Source organism: Martes martes, assembly GCF_963455335.1.
Source record: "Martes martes genome assembly, chromosome: 12".
Classification (NCBI taxonomy): domain Eukaryota; kingdom Metazoa; phylum Chordata; class Mammalia; order Carnivora; family Mustelidae; genus Martes; species Martes martes.
The window spans coordinates 63,781,398-63,798,128 of NC_137900.1; the positions used below are offsets into that span (position 1 = coordinate 63,781,398).

The 16,731-nt window shown below is 49.5% G+C and overlaps 1 protein-coding gene across 1 annotated transcript in view; it reads right to left on the minus strand.

The window, feature by feature from the left end:
- The window catches only part of GABBR2 (gamma-aminobutyric acid type B receptor subunit 2), a gene marked incomplete at its 5' end in the record, with an annotated part of 339,283 nt that overhangs the window by 46,457 nt on the left and 276,095 nt on the right, over nucleotides 1–16,731 (minus strand). The window contains 2 exons of the mRNA XM_080820587.1: nucleotides 6,956–7,078; nucleotides 14,223–14,330. Coding sequence (XP_080676713.1) covers nucleotides 6,956–7,078; nucleotides 14,223–14,330 — 231 coding nt within the window. The remainder of the gene's footprint in view (nucleotides 1–6,955; nucleotides 7,079–14,222; nucleotides 14,331–16,731) is intronic.

Genomic DNA, 16,731 nt, shown 5'->3' on the forward strand with positions numbered 1-16,731 from the left:
TCTATATGCCCCACCCCCCATCCCAGCACTGTCTCGGAGCTCTCATCCAAGGTTTTCAATGCCATTCATATGTTGACCACATCCACGTTCCCATCTCAGACTTACACATCTCCCTGATCTCCAGACCCATGTATATTACACCTACTCACCATCACCACTAGTAAAGTAGTATTCAAAAACGAGTCTTTCCCCTATTTCTTGAGAATACACATCATAGTTAAAAAACCCCTTTTAGCATACTTGGCAGATTTACCCACACCTGCTCTATCTGAAATGCAGAAATGGCCAATCTTCCCATCAGATGCTGTAAAGCAGAGGAAGGGAGGGCTGAGATGCAATGTGGGAGCACTAAGCCTGGGGCCAAGTCAGGGGGGGAACCTGTCATTCCTCGCCTTGGTCTGTGGCATTTGTCTCAGGGAGCTCTCCCTCCTTCAAATGCCCCCTGTGCATAGGCAGCTCTCCCTCCTGGCTACTCCCTTCCTTCCTGACCACTACCTCGAAATTCCCTCCCCAGGCTTCTGTCCCATCAGGGCTTTGTGGGTGCTCAGGCTCTAGTCAGGACATCTTCACTTCTTACCGCACCCACTCCTTGGATGACTACTCTCACTCCCACGGCTCCCATCCTCGATGTGTTAATTGCCCCCCACCCCCATCTCAGTCTACTGGACAAACTACTCCTGTATGCCCCATGACTCCGTGTTCCATCTTTTGAGCCCCTCTGCCCAGAAGTGAGACCCTCACATTCCCTCCCGAACCTGCTCCTTACTCTGCACCATGCCTCAGTGAACAGGTCCGCCATCCACCACCCAGAGATCCGGGCATTGCCCTTGCTGGTTCCCTGTCCCACCCGTTAGAGTCAATCAATCATCAAGGCTTGTCATATCTGCTTCCTTAATCTCTCTCAAAGCCACCCACTTCTCCCTGTTCCCACTGCAACTGCCCTGCGTTAGGTCACCATCAGCTCCTGCCTAGATTATAGCAAAAACCATCTCTGAGCCATCTCTGGGCCTCCAGCCTCACCCCTCCATCTGTTCTCACCCTGCAGCCAGGGCAAACCTGATCATGCCACTTCCCTGATTGAATGTCTTTAATTTTGAAGTTTAAACTCCTCTGTTTAGCACATAATGTCCCTAACGATCAGGCTCTGACCACATCTTCATTTGTCTTTCCTGTCACCTCCCCAAAGGCACTCTTGGCTTTGGCCAGCAGAACTATTTCAAAATATCTCTCTCACACACACATACAGAGACACATGTACACTCTCTTTAAGAAGAAAAAAATAATATACTAACATCATTAATATAGTGAGAAACTAGGTGCTTTCCCTCTAGGAATAAGGTTGGAACGTCTCTTCACCATTCCTATTCAGTGTTGTACCTGGAGCCCTCGCTCATACAAATATTAGACAAAAAAAGAAATAAAAAGTATACAGATGGGAAGGAAGAAATAAAATGGTTTGTTTGCAGCTGACATGATTGTTTAGGTAGAAAGTTCCAAAGAGTCAACAAACTAGCTTGGATTGTATAATTGTATAAACAATTATACAGCAAGGTTGTAGGATACAGGTTAGTATACAAAAGTCAACTGCTTTCCAATATGCCAGGTATGAGCAAGTGGAATTTGAAATTAAAGATACAACACCATTTGCATTTTTACTAAAAACAAAGTAAAATACTTAGGTATAAATCTAGCAAAATATGTATAAAATCTATGAGAGGAAATCAATAAAACTCTGATAAAAGAAATCAGAGAAGACCTAAACAAATGGGGAGATGTTCCATATTCATGGATAGGAAGATTCAATATTGTTAAGATATCCATCCTTTTCAAATTGGTCTACAGATTCAACACAATCCCAAACAAAATCCCAGCAAGGCACTTTGTGGATATTAACAACCTGATTCTAAAGTTTATGTGGAGAAGCAAAAGACCCAGAATAGCCGATACAATATTGAAGAAGAATAAAGTTGGAAAGCAGACACTATTTGACTTCCAGACTTACTATAAACCTATAGTAATCAGAACAATGTGGTATTGGCAAAAGAACAGACAAATAGATGAATGGAATAGAATAGAGAGTCCAGAAATAGACCCATACAAATATAGTCAACTGATCTACGACAAAGACACAAAGGCAATGGAGAAAGAATAGTATTTTTGATAAATGGTGCTAGAAAAACGAGACATTCACACGCATAAAAATGAATCTAGAAAATGACCTTGTATCTTTTCACTAAAGTTAACTCAAAATGGACCTTAGACCTGAATGTAAAATGCAAAGCCATAAAACTTCTGAAACATAACAGGAGAAAATCTAGGTGACCTTGAGCTTGGCAATGAGTATTTAGATGCAATACTGAAAACACGCTCAATGGAAGAAAAAATATAGGTTGGACTTAATTAAAGTAAACAATTTGTGTTTTGCAAAACACCCTGTTAAAAGAATGAAAAAGCAAGATACAGACTGAGAGCAAAGATTCACAAAGCATATCTGATAAAAGACGGGCATCCAAAATATACAAAAAATTTTTAAAACTCAACAATAAGAAGACAATCTCATTAAAAAGTGAGTAAAAGACCTAAACAGACACTTCGCTAAAGAAGATATGCAGGTGGCAAATAAGTACATGAAAAGATGTGCCACATAACACATCATTAAGGAAATGTGAATAAAAATAAAAATGTGATATCACTTCGTACCTACAGAGCAGCTAAAATCCAAAACACTGACAACACCAAATGTTGAGGAGGATGTAGAGAAACAGAAATTCTCATCCATTGCTGATGGGAATGCAAAACGGTCCAGCCATTTTGCAAGATAGTTTGGCAGTTTCTTACAAAGCTACACATAGATTTCGCATATGAACCAGAGATCATGCTCTTAGGTGTTTACCCAAATGACCTGAAAACTTATGTCCACACAAAACCCTACACAAAAATGCTTATAGCAGCTTTATTCATGATTGCCAAAACTTGGAAGCAACCGAGATGTCCTCTGATGGGCAAATAAGTTGTGGTACATCCATACAAAGGAATATGATTCAGTAATAAAGCAATGAGTGATCATGCCATGAAAAGACATGGAGGAACCTTAAATTTGTGTTGCTAAGTTGAAGACACCCGTCTGAAAGGGCTATCTACCATATGATTCCAACAACATGATATTCTGGAAAAGGCAAAACTATGGTGACAACAGAAAGATCAGTGGTTGCCGGGGCTGGCAGACTACTGGCTGAAACCCTTCTGTATGACCTGTAATGGCAGATGCATGACTTTTGCATTTGGCAAAACCTATGGAACATGCAACACAAAGAGTGAACCCCACCTAACCATAAATTACAGATTTTAGTAAATAATAATGAATCAATATTGGTTCAGCAATTTTAACAAATACACTCCACAGAGCGAGATGCTAATAATAGAAGAAACTGTGGGGTGTGGGGTGGGGTATATATGGGAACTCTTTGTGCTTTTTCCTGTCAACCAAAAACTGCTCTAAGCAACAAAGCCTATTAAGTGTACATTTAAAAAATGATACATATTGTACATTGAGAATAGTGTCTGGCATGTAACAAGTGCCCTATAGATACTGTTTGCATGGAGATGAATAAGGTGTGGAGCTGGGATGTCTCCAGTAGGACCACAGAACCAGGTTTTCATTCTCTGGACACCTGCACGTACTCTCGCTGGGAGAATCTCCTCCGCGGGTCCTCCCCGTTATTTGCCAACTCTTCATCCTATTTACTTCTAACCGCTAACAGAATCGACGTGATCTGAAGTGCTCCTGCTTGGTCATTTGTGTGTTTACTAGCTGCCCCCAACTAGCCAGTGGGTGCCATGAGCACAGTGGCCGTGGCTCCCGTGCTTACTTCTGTCTCGCCAGTGGAAGATGTGGGCAAGGGTGCTGGCTGGGCAGTGTGTGTGTGTGTGGGGGGGGGGGTGTCTCTGGGACATGGCTTTGTCCCGGAGAAGCTGGCAGTCCAGTGAGGGCTGGGGCAGGGAGGCCCACAGCAGAGCTGAACAGCATGCTAAGTGTCCCGACAGAGGAGTGTCGGGAAGCCAGGCTCAGGAGTGGGGAGGAGCAGGGGCTTAAATCTGATGGAGCCAGAGAACTCAGAGACACATCCCTGGAGAGATAACCCAGGGGCCTGGAACTGAAGTTCATCTGCTTGTCAGAGAACAGACTGGAAGGGGGAACAGCACAGGCAAAAGCCTGAAATCGTGACACAGAGCAAGGGCTATGACTAGAATCCTGAGATGTTCAGAGCGTCCAGAGTGTCCAGAGCAAGGGAAGGTGTCCAAGGTCGACTGGGGGGTGGTGGGTGGGGACAGACCACAAAGGTCTTTGATCACTTCGCCCCCAAGCAGAGACTTTCCTCTCTCACTGGGGGTCCTGGAAAAAACAGCCCCTTGAAGGACAGTTTAGGACAGCCCACCGCCTGGCACACTGTTCGGCCACCACGCCGTGTCTGACGGAGGTGGGTCGGAGAGAAATCAACCCGCTGCCTGGTGCTATTTGGTGGGAGAACGGCAATAAGCCGACAGGGCTGTGGGTCGACAAATCAAAGGGTTCTGCTGCCATGGCAACAGAATGACAAGGCAACCCTAAAAATAAGAGGAGGAAAAGAGGAGCAGGCCAGAAAAGGTTCACAGAGACATCTCGGCAGATACCTGGAGGGAAACGGAGCTGGAGGGTCTGGGCTGAGAGCCAGGGAGCTGGCCCTCCTCCAGGCCGCACCTTGGAAAGTCTGGATGTCCCTGAGCAGGAACGCCTCCTCCCCAGACTCAGTCTCCTCATCTATGCAGTGAGGCATTTCCGTGGCCCTTCCCCCAGCTCCTCCATTTGAGACCCCTTGCCCTGGATGGTCACGCATGGCGTAGGGCTCTCCGCACGTGCCACAGAGAGCCTCGGTACTTATTTCAGAAAGGATGGGAAGAAAGGTATGGACAGTCAGCAGCAGTGAACTGTCACTTACTCTAATCCGACTGCACAAGGTTGATCTTCTTTAAAGGGTCCGGGGGACTGGCTTCCTGGGTCCCCTTCCCGAGTCTCCTGACTCAGGCTGACACCAGCCCTGCAGCCCCTCCATGCCACAGCCAGAGTGTGGGGGACCCCCAGAGCGTACTTGGCCTCCACCTTAACCTTGAGTGGAGGACAGGTCCCGCCTCGGTCCATCTGCCCAGCTCCGGGTCTTCAGGCCGGCTCTGCCTGACTCACTTTCTCGTCCCTGATATCCTGGGTCCTCAGTATGGCCGGCGCTCCAGCCGGAGCCCTCACCTGCACAAAGTGAAAGCGCCTCCCTGCCTTGCCCACTACACAGATCTGTGTAGCCTGGCCTGTGGCCAGGGTCGGCAAGAGCCCCTAAGAACCGCAGAGCTCCGTGTGTGTGCTGAAGGGCGAGGACGGTAGTGTAGCGCGTGAGAGGGTAGTTAGTGGTGTTGCCGCTAACCTGCTAGGTAGTCTTGGATAACTTTGATAATCTCTTAGGGCTTCTGTCTCCTCGTCACTAAAATGGGGCTAAGGGTAGCATGCGGGCCACAGTTACTGGGAGGCTTCAGTGAGTTCATGCACGGAGCTGGCTATCACCGTCACCGCAGTTGCCATCGTTGCCATCAGGGCTTGTGATCAGCAACCCCCCAGCTCTCCCGAGCCCAGTCAGCCACGGCGGTTCTTCCTTCTGTTGACATGCTGTCTGGATTTCCAACTCCTGGCAGTGCACGGAAACCCCCCAGGGTGGAGTGGGGGGCAGGACTGCTCCTTTGCAAACTGTATGCCATGAGTGGTGACCAGGCATCCCCTCCCCTCTGGAAGCAGCCCCAGGGACCTCCTGCCCCCTTGACCCACGGTTACAGCTCGAGTCTGGGCCTTCCTCCTCACCAGTACTGGTCGTGCCTGTCGGAAGTTCTGCTTCTTCCCAAGGTGAGGCCGGAGGCACGAGACAGAGACCTCGGCCGTAATGGAGTCTTGTACGTCTGCGTGGGCAGGGAACGGCATTCTCTGCCCGGGCTCAGGCTTCCTGACTTCTCACTACACTGAGTAAACCCTCTATCTGTTCCCCTGCAAACGAAGCTGGGCGTCTTATTTGCTAGAAAACCATCTTGTCTGGAAGGGTAAAAACCTGTCTCCAGGGCATAAAACAACCATTTCCACATTAGTTTAAGAATCCACACTACAGTCCATAAGAAGATTTCTCTAATAATGCAGAGTCTGATTCTCCCGGTAGAATTTGCTACACCGTAAGATCAGGACGCACGGCACACGCCATCCAAGCCCGGCCATCTCCTACAAAGGCAAGGTTAACTGTCCTAAGATCAAGGCAAGAAAACCACAACTTCCAAAGGGTCTTGAACTTCCCTACTCTGGAGCATCCTGGGAAGACCAGTGTGAGCAGAGGGCATGGCTGAACACAAGACTGTTAAAACATACAGTTTCAAGAACTTTTATGTGAGGGTCTTTATTTTAACAGAACTCCTCACTTTGTAAATCTCATAGTAACCAGAAGGAGCTATCAGAATGTTTACTCCCGAGTAGCATTCCTTAGGGAACTTGCTTTAAAGAGGTTGAAACGCAATGTCATTTCTGGACGGATGGATCCTATTAATAGGGGCTTCGACAACGTGCAGAGAACATACTCATTTAAATAATCCAACATTTCTTATTTCTGCATATATTAACATCACCAGACAATCCTTTCACCTTGTTTCCCCCAGGAATGAAGACTTTCTATCTGGCCTTTCTGCAATGTGTGTCAAATGGAAGGAAACCAGACTAAATGAGGAGTTTCTGATGGGGAATGTGGGTCCACGTGGTACTGTGAAGACTCCCCTGGAACGACCTTGATTTCTTCTTAAGCAGCACACCTGGGGCGGTCAGGGCAATGTGCTGCCTCTCCGTCCTGGGGTGTCTGGGAGCAGCGTCCCCGCAGGCCCCCCTCCTGCCGCCATGGGCACTTACCTCCATGCTGTACCTCTCCACCGTCCTCCTCAGGGGATCCACAGCCTGCCAGCAAATCAGGATACACAGGTCAATCAGCAGCATGCCCCCGACAATCACCAGCAGCTTCTGGTCCTTGATGATCTGCAGGGAGGGCAGGGTCAGAAGGCAGCAGATGTGAGAGAGGTTCCCCACCAGCTGAGGGGTGGGCTCAGGGGTTTCAGAATCCCGCGAGACTCTCCATCACCCGCAGGATAAATCCGGCCAAACTCCTCTGCTTGGCATTCAAGGCCTTGAATGAGCTGGGCTTGGCCATGCCCAAGACACATTTATTTAGGTTTGAGGACTCCTAGTTTCTGGATCTGCTGTGACTGTCACCACCCCACCCTCAACTCCTACCCCCAGGCCTTTCTAGGTGCTGGTTCTGTTTGAGACATTCTCTTCTTTCTGTCTGGCAAACTCCTAATGATCTTTAAAGACCCAGATCCATGGTCACTTCCTCCACGAAGTCCCCTCTAACTCCCACAGCAGAATTAAGTACTCCTATAGCATTTTGATCACATACTTAGCCGGAGAAGTCACAGTTACTGCTATTAGGAGAACAGAGAGAAGAACAGCTAATGTTTAGTGAGCACATACTCTGTGCCTGCCTCTAGGCTGATTAATGGGTTACATATATTATCTCTAATAAAGGCAGATACTATTATTATTCCCACTTAAAAAAAGAGGTTTATTTATTTTAGACACACACACACATACACACACACACACACACACACAGAATACGAGTGGCGGGGGCAGGAGGAGAAAGAGGATCTCAACTAGACTCCACACTGAGTGTGGGAGCCCGACACGGGGCTTGAACTCACGACCCTGAGATCATGACCTGAGCCAGAACCAAGAGTCAAACGCTCAACTGACTGAGACACCCAGGCACCCCTAATAATTCCCATTTTATAGATGAAGACACGAGGATCGTGAGGGATTAAGGAATTTGCTCAGCATCATACAGCTCAGAAGAAGTGAAGTCCAGATTTGAACCAAGCTCTGCCTTTCTCCAAAGTCCACACCCTCAGACACTCAAGGGCCAACCAGATGCTGTATTTTCTTATTCCATCCTCCTCAGGAAACTGGGGAGCCCCTGACAGAAGGGAAGTCGATTTTACTTTTTTGTGCATCCGCAGTACCTAGCAGGGCCTGGCAAGCAATAGGCACTTAAAAGTTTGACAGATCTGGGGCGCCTGGGTGGCTCAGTGGGTTAAGCCTCTGCCTTTGCTCAGGTCATGATCTCAGGGTCCTGGGATAGAGCCCCACATCGGGCAATTTGCTTGGCAGGGAGCCTGCTTCCCTTCTCTCTCTGCCTGCCTCTCTGCCTACTTGTGATCTCTCTCTCTGTGTCAAATAAATAAATAAAAATCTTAAAAAAAAAAAAGTTTGATGGATCTAATTGAGGCAGGAAAATTTTAAAAAAGGAATATAATTTCTGTCCCTTTTTGCCACCGGGGATGTCTTAATTACACGGTGGAACTCCCACCCCACTGTAGGTCTGTTTTGACGGGGACAGGCCCAGGGACAAATGCTGCCAGCTCTGAAGATAACCTGTGTTTCATTCATCGCACGGTTATGTGCCCCCTCCCCCAACAGCTAATGTGACGAAGTCGTTCTGGAAGACCCTATAGAAAAAAACCAAACTGAGGCAGAAGCTTAAGAAATATCACCAGGTCTGGCTTTTAATGATGAGAGCCATTTTAAAAGGAGAAACAGAAACTCAAGAGGCCTCTGCGTTGCTGAATTGTAAAAGAACAGGGAAGTGTCGCTGAGTTCCTGCCAAAGAGATCAAATCCACCGAAACTGCTTTACGTGGGGGTTGGGCACTGGCAAAGCTGCCTCTTTGAGATTTTCCAGAAGCACCCAGTGAACCACCGGCGCTCTGCAGAAATCCTGTTTAACCCTTGCTCTCTGGGGAACTAGGCAAACCCCTGCTAGCCTTGAGAAAGCAGGGCAAACGGAAGACAAGCCCAAGGAGCTTAGGACGTGGAGGACAGGCTGCAAGGCGCCTCCTTCCTTAATGCTCACCCAGGGCTGTTTGAGCCCCAGGCACATGCCCAAGCTGTGCTTGACCCCGGAAGGTCCTTCTCCTGACCTCCTGCGGGTACCCCCCTACTCTGACTTCAACACTGAGCCAAAGCAGCTGCTCCGCTAGGATCCAAGGCATACCCTGCCCAGGGCACAGGCTGCGGCCATGTTCTGGTCAGAGTAGAGGCAGGGACCAACTAGTCTCCCTCCTGTGCCCCGGCGCTTCGGGCAGAGGCCGGCTCTCAGATCTTCCCGGGGAATTTTTGCGGGAATGAGTGAATGAGCCTCAGGAAGAAGCCAGGAGGAAGTGGCACCATTAAGCACAGGAGTGATGGGGAGCCCTCTGCCGAATGGAAGGGTAGAGCCGAGGCAGGGAGCCTCTGATAGGAGGCCAGGTAGGAGCTGGCGTAGGTGTCCTGGTGAGCAGGGAGGAGGCTCGATTCAGAGCAGTGACTATTGTGATGGTCAGGAAGATTCTGGGGCTGTAAATATCAGGCAGATGGAGTTGTTGGCTTCAGCCTCTGAGTCCTCTCTCCCTCACCAAACCTCCCCCACCAGCAAGGGTCAGCACCTTCAGATCCCCTGAGACAAAAGTTCTATGACTCTTCACAGCCTGCCTTCCAGGAGGCAGTGACCTTGAACGTGCTCAACACTGATTATGTCAGTGCACACTGATGCCATTACCCTGAGCTCTCTCTTTGAAGCCAGGAGGTTACCAGTGCTCCATTCTCAGTGGGTGCAAAGGCATACAGTAATAATGATTAAGCTCAGGTTCTAGAATAAGATTTGACTGTGAATCTTACTAGTGAGCTGTGTGGCCTTGGGTAAGTTTCCTAACTCCTCTGAGCCAGTTTCCTCATCTACAAAATGGGGGCAATAACCACATAAACTGTCTTAGATTACCAAAGTCTGGCTTACTACAACTGTTCAATGGCTGTCAGCTATTATTATTAAATGTCATTTTCCACTGTTGTCTAGAGCAGGGGTCAGCAAACTATGGATTTGGCCCACTGCTTGTTTTTGTAAATAAAGTTTTATTGGAACACAGCCATACCCATTCATTGACATATTTGTCTATGGCTGCTTTCACTCTCCAACCGCAGTTTAGTAGTTGCAACAGCAACTCTATGACCTGGAAAGTCCATATTTGGCTATCTGTTTTTTTACAGAAAAAGTTGTCTGATTCCTGGTTTACAGAAAAGAGCATTTGTTTATTTCTTCAAGAGACTTTAGATATTTTGACTGATTCAGATTGGTCGTCTGCTAGGACCGACTCACTGTCTAGTTTCAGGGATGCCATTCCAGGCGAGTACAAAGTAAATTGTGCCCCCGGAATTGTCCAGTGCATATCACTCAGACGACTGGTGCTCTCTGGTGAAGTTGCCGAAAGCTCTCTCTTGGCATTTTACTGAAGTTGAGCCCCCATGGAGGTCTGAGATGATGTCCCCATGGTTCTCTCTGCAAAAGTACCAAGTCATATGGGAACCTGCCTTTTTGTTTTAATTAAAAAATTTTTAAAGTAATCTCTACAACCAACACGGGGTTCAAATTCACTACCCTGAGATCAAGAGTCTCCTGCTCCACTGACTGAGCCAACCAGGCACCCCTAGAGTGAACTTGCTGTGTCCTCCAAAAAAATTTGCAAAAAAAAGATCTAATCTCTGCTTTTGTCTCAAGGCCTCAATTTGGTCCTATCAACAGGCAGAATGAAGACTGTAGTAAGTCTTCCAATTCAAGATTTTATAATTGAGCTTTAGAAAAAAAAAACCGTAACATGCCATAAAAACACCAGATTTGGAAGCATGAAGTCACCGTATGTCAGTATGTCCTTTAATAGGCTCCTTTTCCTTTAATGTCTTTAAAAATGAGGCCATATGGGGTGAAGCTTGGGTATGAGTGTTTGGGAGGGCATGCCATTGTGGGTGGGGGGAGGAGGAGGCATGATCAAGGGAAGGACAAGAAGGATTAAAAGACTGTGAAACAGTGTACACTGCATTTACAAGCTTATGTAAATCTAGTAAACATGTCGGTAAAAAAATGAAAGGATGTATCTTAAAAAAAAAAGCCTAAACTTAAAAAAAACAATAAAACAAGACAACAACGATAAAAACCAACCTTAGCTATATAAAGGGCTGGAATCATGGAGAATTCAATCCCAGTTTTAACCTGCAGTTGCTGCAACCCTTTTAAGACAATCTGGTTCCTGGACTTGAGCTTTTGCTCCATATAAGGTATAAATTTCTCTTCTACAACTTTAATCTCCTCTTATTTGTTGATAAGGGATGCTTGGCGGCAGCACTGCAAACCTGTTCTGGAATAACTAGAAAGCGAAACTAGAGTAAAAAGTTTCTCCCCCTGGAATGGTGTGTTCATCTGGCCTTAGTCTTTTTTGTACCAGACAAAACTGGTGACCAGATCTTGTCCTCCAAGCCTCTGGCAGTTTCTCAGACAAGCCCCTTTCCAGGGCACCTGGCCCACCATCAGCCTGAGTTCCCTTGGTCCGGCTGCCCAGGGATGGAGCTAGTCGCCTTGCTCTGGCCCCCCAACAGGTGAGGCCACCCCACAGCCCTGCCCCCCACAGAGCTCTCAGACAACTGAACCCCCCAAGTCTTCCCTGACATGTTTTGTCAATTGTTGCCAGACACTTGGAGTGTTCTTGCTCAGCGATCACATGAGTAATGGAAAATAAGGGCTGGTTCTTTATTACAGATGACAATATGGATGAATCACATATTGACACAAAGGAATCAACACTGTGATTCTTCGAAGCCAGGATGGAGTTGTCATACATGGCAGAGCAATTCTAACCACAGCCACTGTGCAGGAGGGGCCCCAGAAGTCACTTGGTCCCTTGGGGCCTTCTCAAACTTTGGTTTGCATTGGCATGACTAGGGAGCTGGGAAGAGAAAGCAGGATCCTGGGCTTCAACCCAGGAACCTGATTCTTGGGGCTGGGGTGGGACTTGAGAATCTGTATTTCTCCTCTTCTTCCTTCCTTCTTTCTTTTAATGATTTTATTTATTTATTTGATAGAGAGAGATAGAGAGAGAGTGCGCAAGCACAAGCAGGAGGAGCAGGAAGAGGGAGGAGAAGCTCCCGCTGAGGAGGGAGCCTGATTTGGGTCTCGATCTCAGGACCCTGAGATCATACCTGAGCCAAAGGCAGATGCTTAGCCAACTGAGCTGCCCAGACGCCCCTCTGCATTTCTTTTTAAGAGTAAGCTCCACGCCCAGCATGGAACCCAAGGTGGGGCCCCAACTTACGACTGTGAGATCAAGACCTGAGCTGAGATCAAGAGTAGGAGGCTCAACTGACTGAACCAGCCAGGCAGCACAAGAATCTGCATTTCTAACAAGCTCCCGGGTGATGCCTATCATGTTGCTGGACCAGCCCACACTATGAGTAGCCTTGATCTAGACCAGAGGTCTTCCACTCTGGCTGTATATTAATATCACCTGGGAAAGTCTTAAAACCTCCTGATGCTCAGTTCTAGCCCTAGAGAGGTGGTTTCAACGGGCTTGGGTTGGAAAACCTCTTGGCGTTTTCAAAAGCTCCCATTTGAATGAAATGTGCAGTCAGGACAGATGGAAGGGAGTTGTCACAAATGCTGCTGAGGTTATGAAGGAGGGCCCTTCAGGTGAGCACAGGCAGTGTGGGTGGCAGAGACAGACTCTTTCCTCCCTCTAAAAGCAGCCTGCAGTTTCCCTAAGGTGGTCCAGGTAGGGGGCGGGGGGCAGAACAAAGAGGACAGTCCTCCCTCACCCAGACAGCAGCTCCTAAAGCAGCTCTGGCAGGTGGAGGGCTGATGAGTGGTGCCACTGGGGACCACACAGAACCACAGTCCAGGAGACAGTACCATTTCAATATGGCCCCATCTTACAGATAAGGAAACTGAGGCCCCGATAGAGGATGACGTCTGCTCAAAGACCCACAGCAGGTCCACTGCTCCAGGGGCAGAACAAGAGGGGCAGCTGCTGTAGCGGGATCAGCCTGTACCCCTCCAGTTTTTGTGGGCAAAGGGTGCACACGTGTCTCCAGTGCACCAGATGTGGGCCGGGGTGGAGGGAGGGCTGTGTGGCCTTGTCCAAGGCTTGTCAGAGGGGTGAGGTGAGCCCAGGAGTCGGGGAACCAACACGTGGCCTCTCGAAAGAGTAGTGCATTCATGACAAGGACACTGCAGGAGGGAACATCCTGGTCCTGGGGCTTTGAAAAACCCACCAAAGCCCCCTGGGAGAGTCTAAAGGATCTGCTTAACCAGGCCTAGCAAGCCCCCTGGCAGCTCCTTCCAAACTCCAACTCCAGAGGGTTCAGAGACCTTGGGAAGGGGATGACAGGGAAACGGCTCAGGCTGGCAAAGCAGAGAAGTGGCCCAGCACACCCCCTTTCCCAGGCCAGGTGGCGGGTGCGGCAGGCCTGAGCCGGGGAAGGCTGTGCCTTTGAAGGCAGTTCTGAAGTTGTGAATATTATGATGGACTCCATGTGTTAGCTGCTTACCAGAGGGCCTTCAAAGTCAGGAGACTTGCCTTCTTCTCTAGAAGCGAGGGAAGACCTGTGCTACCAGAAGAGCTTAAACAACAGTGGGGTAAAGAGTTTCTCTAGGACTACATCCTAAGAGCCAAGCCGAGTCAACATGCTAGTTATATGTAACCACATGGTTGGCGCATGTTCTCCACCCACAGGGAGGCCAGGCTCCTGTCCTCCAAGGGCCTCGGTGAAAATGGAAGTGTTACATTTGGTCTGTGTCCTGTTTCACTCCCCTCTTGTAACGGCTCCTCACTGCCCACAAGTTGAAGTTCAGATTCCTTACCGTGGCTCATCTGGCACCCTGTCCCTGCAAACACCATGTCCTGGCTCTGGGAACACGCCCCTCCCCTCCCCAGGGCTCCGTGCACGCAGCTCCCTCTCCAGGCCTTTGCCTAGCTAACCCCCCACTCAGCTTCCGGGTCTCAGCATCCGGGGCATTTCCTACATGAAGCCTTCCCTGAGTGCTTGTACCCCCGTTGCCCCTAGACATCACCAGCCGGCCCTTATTGCCACGTGTTGTAAATGCTTTGTTAGCTGTTTGATCTCCCTAGGGGGCTGAAGGTGGTGGGGATGGGCCTTGTGTGTAGCTTGAATCCCCAGCGAATAGCCCGGTGCAAAGCACACTGTAGGCGCCTAATTAAGTAAATGCTAAGGGAACGTCGCAAACATCTTGGAATGGGAGTGATTACCTTCTTCTTCATTTTCACGTTTTTGAAGATGGCGTGGACCCTCCATGTCTTTGCAAACATTGCCCCAAAGGCGGTTGTGTAGCCCACGGTGAGAATCCAGGTCCTGACCTAGAGGCCGTGAGAAAACAGAGACGTTAACATCTCCTAGGTGGACCGACCTCACCATTTATGAGAACGTCAGCAGGGGGTTCTAGGTGATGGGTACAGATGCTGTTTTACACAGTGTAGCGTTCTACAATCATCAAGGGTCCTTCAATCACGTCTCAATCTGACAGGTGTTTAGTTCCATCAGCCACTCCCTAGACCCAGGGCGCTGGGCATAGATACCTGCGAGCTTCCAATTCTGCCTCCCACGAGCCTACAACCCAGAGGGAGCCAGTCCCAGACAGAGGCACAGAGGCTCCCAGGACCACGGAGGGATCACTAAGTGGCAACAGACCAGCCTTCTGGTTTCTCCCCACTCCTTCCCCTCCTTCCTTAGGGCCTTCTACATGATTCTAAGTGAGGAGACACACCTGAGGAGGTGAATATAATTGCCCACTTCCTGTCTCCTCACCCGAGTCCGTAGGTGAGCAGACGGCCTCGGGAACCTCTTCTATGGGACTCCCAGCTCCCAGGTTGTGGGCGGCGGGGAAGGGGATCGCTGAGCCACAGGAGCTGAGACCAAGCAGGAGCCCCAGCCTGCCGTGGCCCGTCTCCAGGGCTCAGCAAACGCACAGCTCTGGTGGAGCTGGGCAGGATTCAGCCGGAGCTGGCCCCAGGGACACCTTGTCGGCAGCCGCAGCCAGGCCAGCTCCAGGCCATGGCAGAGGCTGTTCAGTTGGGGAGGAAGGCTGGAGGAGAAGCGCCATGAGCTTCCTGCTCCCTGCTCCTGTCTCCTCGGGCCTTTGGAGAGAAGCAAATGCTGCCTGGGTCCTACCATCCAGCCCCATCTGCCATGGTCGCTGTGTGGTTCCCACTGTACTGTATGACCCCAGAGTCTGGATACACAGCACCAGGCCAGCCTGGCCCCTGAGCCCACCCTTGGACCTGAGGTTCCTGCTCAGGACTAAGACATCATCTGGCTTCACCTGTTCCCCACAATTAAATGTCTCCTGATCTCCAGCCCTGGGCTGGTGATTGACAGGCTGGACCCCTGCGGGCTGGGATGGCTGCCACCATCTCTTAGGTCATGGGGGCATCCTGGATGAGGATACCCTGCCCGCACTGCCATCAGGGCCAGCCCCCAGCCTCTCCAGATTCTGCCCTCACCTGCTGGTCTGGACACCCTCCCAAACTGAGGAGACTCGCCTAGCTCCAGGCTGCGTGTCGCTGAGTCCTAGGGCCTCCCGCTCACTGGGGTGAGAAAGCCGTATGGCTGTGAACTTCTGTTCTGGGCTTTGGTCTTTCCCCTGCTCTCCCTCAGCTCTGCTGCGCTAAGTTTCCTTGGAAATATCCCCACCTGTCTCAGCTGAACCCAGCCGGAAGGTGAATGGTGTAGGAAAAAGAGGGAGACAGCCAGGCTGAAGCAGACAGGTGGGGCCCTTCGTGTCCAGAGGACTCGGACACAGCAGGTGTGCCTGACCACAGCAGGCCCTTCCAGCCCAGGGTGCCTCAGCCTGTGTAGGAAGTTTCCAGAAATGCTCCCCGCTGAATTCCTGCGTGGAGAACCTTCACTCTGCCCTTCTAGCAACTTAGATTTCTAGCCTCCAGTTTGAAGAGACAGAACATGTCCCCTTTCCATTTGATCTGTGGAAGCAGGACCTGGCTGAGAAGGCGGCGAGGCCGGGCCCCTGAGGAAGAACAGCATCATCAGTTCCGAGCGATTGCTCAGACACCCGGACGTGCCAGGTCTGAATGCTGACAGCGGCACAGGTGGAGACGTCACCTTTTCTTTCCGTTCTTTCTTTTTTTTTTAGATTTCAAAAGTGAGGCTAAATCACAGAGGCAAGAATGAATCACAGTATTTTGGAGAAGGCATCGGAGGGCCGCATTATTACCCACATTATAATCTAATAACTCGAGGAAAGTGAACAGAACAGTCGCGGCAGGAATAATAATGCCCAGTTATTGGGAATTTAGACCCGAGCTTAATCAGTGACCAGATCACAAATCCCTTGTTCGTCAGAGTTGCATAGGACCTTACAGATCGATCATTCATTCATTCATTCATTCACTCATTCATCTGTTTACTCGATAAGTGATATTAGGCTGGAGGCTAAGTATATAAAGATAAAAACAACAAATAAAACAACAATAACAAAACAGACTTTTTTGTAGCCACCAGTTGAGTGAGAAAACCACTTTGCAGATGAAGAAGCTCAGAGACTCAGGGCATTTAAGACATTTCTCTGAACCACGGCACATAGCCACAGAGCTGCCTGGAACCCACACCTTGGGCACCTCCCCCAGAACTCCCCGCCCCCGCTGCCTCCTCAGAAAGAGGTTCCTGCTCCGAAGCTGGTTCATCCACACCCTGGGGTCAGCTGTCAAAGGGGGGGGGGCAGCTGACAGCCCGAGAACCCTCTCT